This window comes from Meleagris gallopavo, chromosome 8 (genome assembly GCF_000146605.3).
Source record: "Meleagris gallopavo isolate NT-WF06-2002-E0010 breed Aviagen turkey brand Nicholas breeding stock chromosome 8, Turkey_5.1, whole genome shotgun sequence".
NCBI lineage: Eukaryota > Metazoa > Chordata > Aves > Galliformes > Phasianidae > Meleagris > Meleagris gallopavo.
The window spans coordinates 10,411,312-10,416,745 of NC_015018.2; the positions used below are offsets into that span (position 1 = coordinate 10,411,312).

Here is a 5,434-nt window from a genome sequence, read left to right on the forward strand (position 1 = left end):
AGGAGGGCTGGCCGCTGGGCTGCTCTCGAGCCCCGCTTTATCGCGGCGCCGGGGGCGCGAGGTCCCTCCGGCCGCACGGCACAGCCCGGGGCGGAGCTCCCCGAGGGACCCGGGCACCTGCGGCCGCGCCTGAGCCGCCTCCTGCCAGCGGCACCGCCCGAGTCCGTCGCCCTCTGGAACCCTACGGAGCCACCCCCTGCGCTGTGACCGGGAGGCGCTGCCGTGAGCGAGCGCTTTAAGGAGAAGCGCTGCCCGTGCGGGGCTGAGCGGATGGGTAGTGCTGAGAAGTCGCTGCTCTTCTCCGTGGGAAAGCCCCAGAGGAAGCCCCCGGGGCTGGGGTGGGGGAGAGCGAACCGAGGCCGGCTGCTGGCTTCCCTGCGGGCCGGCGGGATGTAAGCAGGCAGGTGCCTGAGGAAGGGCTGCGTTTCCCCTCTATTCGCAGGAACGGGATCATCCTTACAGCGGTGCGGAGTGGCTGCCGCCTGGTGAACGGGCGAAGGGTCTGCGTGCGTGCCGGAGCGCAGCGGGCGGTGACGGCTGGGATGCTGCCGCTGGTTGCTCTCTGGAGGGCGGAGGAGCGGTGCGCAGCTCCCGCTATCCCTCTTGGGTTGCAACCTGGTCTCGCAGCCCTGCCCGCGGCACGGGATGGGGACTGGGTGGTCTCGAAGGTCCCCTCTGCCCTGAGCCGTCCTGTGATGCTCTGAGCCGGCTGCTCCCTGGTGCCAGCAGAGTACGGGTTGTCCTGGGGGTGTGCATACAACCCCGCAGCCTCGAGGTGTCCACGTTCCCAGAGTGCTGCTAAGGCTGTGCTGTACTTCAAAGGGAGAATTCACATGGGTTTATTCAGGTGACAGCAGGTTGCAGATCCACCTGATTGTGGATCTGGTACAGTGGGAGTGAAAAACATCATCTCCATGTTCTGTAATTATTCCAGGTGATCGGGGGCCTTGTTCTCGCTGTCGGGATCTATGCAGAAGTTGAAAGACAGAAGTACAAGACTCTGGAAAGTGCCTTCTTAGCCCCAGCCATCATTTTAATCGTCCTGGGCATTATCATGTTCTTTGTGTCTTTTGTGGGCGTGCTGGCTTCCTTGAGGGACAACCTCTGTCTTCTTCAAGCAGTAAGTGCCGTTTGTTTCTTCTTCATGGTAGTTAGAGCTTATTGCTTTGTATCATCACATAGATTAGATTTAGAGCTGGGGCCCTATCTAGGTCTATGCTGAAAAATATTTCATTGCACTCCCTGACTTTGTAGTGGGTGATTTGCTGCTCCATGGGCATGGAGAAGCTGATGAGGAATGGGAGTCTGGAGCTGGCTGTGCTCCAGAAGGCTGGGGAGCAGCTGTGCTATGGAAACATCTCCTGTACATCCCGTTGGGTAGTAAAACCCGGATCCTGAGGTCATCTGTTTTGGATGGAGGGAGCCAGGCTGCTTTTTTAGGGAAGCTGCTGCTGAAAATGCAAAAAGTGACCTAAAAACATTGTGTATTTAGAAGGAGCAGATTTCAGGTGATGGTAGCTGATTCCCTGCTACCCTGAGAGGTTGGCCTAGAGCCGTGGCACATGCCTGTTTCCCTGTACCGTGGGCATGTTCAGGAGGATGAATGATGTTTGGAGTGCTGCCCCATAGACAGAAGCCCCCCCGAGGTGTGGCTGCAGCTTCTCAGGGGGTTCTCGCAGCCTACTGGCTGGGGGGCTGAGGAAACACAAAGCACAGGGATTAGTTCTGGGCACGATGGTTCCTCCAAGAACTTCTTGTTTCAACCGGAGGCAGCCACAAGAGCAAGAACCAGCCTTGGTCACATTGCATGGAGATAGCTGGGGCCCGGCTGCCCCTAGCTTGGGGAGGAGGTGGGGGAGGATGTTACGTAGACCAAAGCAAGAGATCATAGTGAATTTTGAAACTATTTGCTGGATCTTGGCTGAAGAGTGTTGTACTCTCCTCATCAAATGGCTGAGAACCCGTCCTGGGGGTTGTGCTTCCTTGTCTGGCACGGAGCACGCTTTCAGTTCATGCTGTGGGAGTGAGCCTGGAAGTCCCTCAGTGTGTTCCTTGGGCTGATTCCCCATTTAGCAGCAGCAAAGACATCTGTCTGTCTGGTAACTTGGAACAGAAGTAGTGGTGTGGGTGGCACAGAGCTGAAAGCAGCATGGCCCGGGAGGATCTGCAGGGAGAAGTCTGGGGTGAAAGCAAAAGACATCTGCTTTGGTTAAAGCAGTCATTATTGATGGAAGAGCAGGGACTCCTGAGGTGGTGCTGCATGTACCCTGTCCACCCAAAACAGTTGAGCTCAGAATCTGGGTTTTACCACCCAGTGGGTTGTGTCCAAGTTACACTGATTGAGAGCTATGTGCCAAAATGTAGCAAGGCCAGAACTTGGCTCTGATTTAACACTGACAAACTGATAGAAAATGGTTTGGATTACCTTAAAGCACCACTTTACCAAAGAAATGAAAGCTAACAGGTAATTGCTGTCTTTAGAGCATAAAAGTGTAACATTCTGCATGTAGCTGAGCATTTATGAGCTTTGTTATGAAGCAGAGTGCTCTTGTAGGTAGAAATATGATAAATGCACCTCCTAGTTTTGTTTCCATTCAAACCAGAAGGTTATAGATTTGCTGACTCGGAGAAAAAGAAATCAAAGTGAGGAAAGAAGTCGTCTGTGGCATGAGCAATTTTTATGAGAACAAAACAAAATCTATTTTTCTTTGAACACATTTTGTATTCAGAAAGTTGGCAGTGTTACAGACTTTATCACAGTCATTGAAGGAGCAATTCTGGTTTGTTGTAAGATCTCACTTGCTGTTGTTTCTTTCCAGTTCATGTACATTCTGGGTCTGTGCCTGATGATCGAGCTGGCCGGTGCTGTTGTGGCCTTGATTTTCAGAAACCAGGTGAGCTGGGGTTATGAGTGTGGAGTTATGGCTGTGCTGCTGAGCAAAGAGAGGTGTTCAGTTTGTCAGCGGAGCTGAAAGAAGTCTGAAGATGTGAGCACAGGCTCCTTAGGGCTCTTCAGGATAGGGAAGGGTGGAACTGGTCATCAGTTCTGGAAATGAACTCCAGGATGGAGAATTTGGAGAATATCTGTGTGTGGTTTGGTACAGGCAAAGCGGGTTTTCAGCTCTTAATATATTGCAGAGCATGTTTGTATTCTCCTTCTATCTCTCAGGTTCCCAGCTCAGATTTGCGTTTGGAGACTAAGTCATTGTTTACTGGCCAACATGCTTGACCTGAGTGGCATCTCTTCCCTGCCCACATCCATAAGCAAAAGAGCTCGGTTCTATAGCCGACATCAACATTTACAAGCTTACCACACCTTCATTTAAAAAAACAAAAAAACCCCAAACTCATGGAAAACAACGGATTTCTTCTTTGAGTTTAATAGTAAGAACACGCTCCCCGTGGCTCACTTTGGCCCTGCACACTGTGCTCTCATGAGCCGTGGTTGGAGCACTGCAGCCCATGCGGTGTAGGAGGGGACATCATGGGTCAGATAGTGAAGTAAACACCGAATGGTATTTGCTGAGAGGGTGAGGAGGAATAGTGATTGGCTTTTGTACATAGAAAGCACATTGTTGGATTTGCTTGTGCTAAGCAGTTTCCCAACGTGCTTGTTGGCGGCAGTGCCCGGGCCCAGGGCTTTGTGTTTGTGCTGTGAGATGAATGGATGCGTTGGGGTGAGGATGGGGAGGAGAAGGAAGCATTTAATAGAAGCTCAGGCTAAGAGCCTCCATGTAAATGCTGATCGTTGTACATGTCCCAGTGTTTTTCCCCCCCCCCCATTTACTTTCCCCCTATTCCCCTCTCAGATATGAGGCATTCTATTTTTTTTTCTTTGAGCTGTGCTTATTGTAAGAAATACCCTTCAGTGGTGTGTATTTACAAAGAAAGCATTGCCTGTATATGCGAGTCCATGTCCATTGTGCCCGTTTGCCTTGGAGCACTGGGGATGTGGGACAACTGATTGCCATGGGTTGTCACTGGTTGTCAACTGCTTGTCCTTGTCGCTCACATCTGTTTGTGTTCTTGAAGAACAGAGTGTGTCCCAGGATCCCAAGGGCAAGTATCAAGCCTTGGGGTGTGATAGATGGAGGTGGCATTTCTAATTTCCAATGTGATAACCGTTCTTGTTTTATGAAAATAAATAAAAAACAGGCTGTCCTTTTGTGCACACCACCCACAGCTAGCACTTAGCAAATCATAGAATCCCTAAAGTTGGAAGAGACCTCTGAAGGCCATTTGGTTCAAATCCCCTGTCGTGAACGGGGATACTTACAGCTCCATCAGGAGCTCAGAGCCTGACAACTTTGACTTTTTCTTTAACTTTTGGCATTTCTAACTGATGACTCTTTTTTGCTTTTGCCTTCTAGACAATCAAGTTTCTGAATGATAACATTAGAAGAGGAATTGAGAATTACTACGATGATTTAGACTTCAAGAACATCATGGATTCTGTTCAAAAGCGGGTTTGTTCATTTTTTCCTTTCTTGAAGACTAGCTCAGTCCTAAGCAATGCTAAGATGTGGTGGGTCCTCAGTGATCCAGGGATGTGGTAATCAGATTCTCAGTGAGCCCTCAAGTGTTTGATTTTTTTTCTATGGGACCCACAGCCAGGTTTGGACAAACTCCGCTTCAATTCCACCGTTCTTCTTTGTGTTTCTGTTGGCTTGTCCAAGACATCCCAAACCAATGGTTAACTATTGGAAGTGCTGGAGGTGGAGAAGAGAGGTGGCAGTGGGCTGTTTGAACCTGGTTGGTGTGTTTTCACTCAAGGGCACATAGCAAGCCCTTTAATAGGGTGGTTATTCAAATGAAATCCCTGTGGAAGTGTATATACCTGCAATTAAAATTCAGAAATTGCAGTGAGCACAGCTGAGCATTACTTAATGGCACGTGCAGTTGACTCACAGCCCTATTTTTTTAATGCTGCTGTGTTGAAATGTTTCTTGGCTTAGGGAAGAGTATTGCCATGCAGTTCAGGGATGACAGGAAAAGCAGAAAACGTTCAGAAATGTGTTTGCAGAGCTCACGTGGTGCCTATAGCCTTCCCAAGTAAAAAGTACTGAAAAAGTTAGGTTAGTAAATGCTGTGGAGTTCTATGACATCGCTATGGTAAGGGCACATCTGCTTTGAAAAACAGAGTCAGCGCGGAAAGTCTGTCAAAACCAAACTGTTCTGAGGAAGTTTTGTCATAATACTTCATAATGCGTTAAAGTTTCCATGCGCTGCCCAAAATTTTGTATATATACAGTGAGATAAATGGTAGCGATGAAGTAAACTGCTGCTTCTCCTTTCCTTTAAAACACAGAGTGAATATTTGTATTAAGCAAGTGTAAACTTACAGTATTTTATTTTTGCCAGATCTCAGTTCTACTAACTAAATTACGCCTGAAATATTTTGATATATATATATTTTTTAATACCTTATATCAAC

General features: G+C 48.7%; 1 protein-coding gene across 1 annotated transcript in view; it reads left to right on the forward strand.

Moving 5' to 3' along the window:
- Positions 1-270: 270 nt before the first annotated feature.
- The window catches only part of TSPAN15 (tetraspanin 15), an 11,221-nt gene continuing 6,057 nt past the window's right edge, over positions 271-5,434 (forward strand). Inside the window, exons 1-5 of the mRNA XM_031554570.1 lie at positions 271-338; positions 443-554; positions 935-1,120; positions 2,820-2,894; positions 4,371-4,466. Of these exons, the coding sequence (XP_031410430.1) occupies positions 271-338; positions 443-554; positions 935-1,120; positions 2,820-2,894; positions 4,371-4,466 (537 nt within the window). The remainder of the gene's footprint in view (positions 339-442; positions 555-934; positions 1,121-2,819; positions 2,895-4,370; positions 4,467-5,434) is intronic.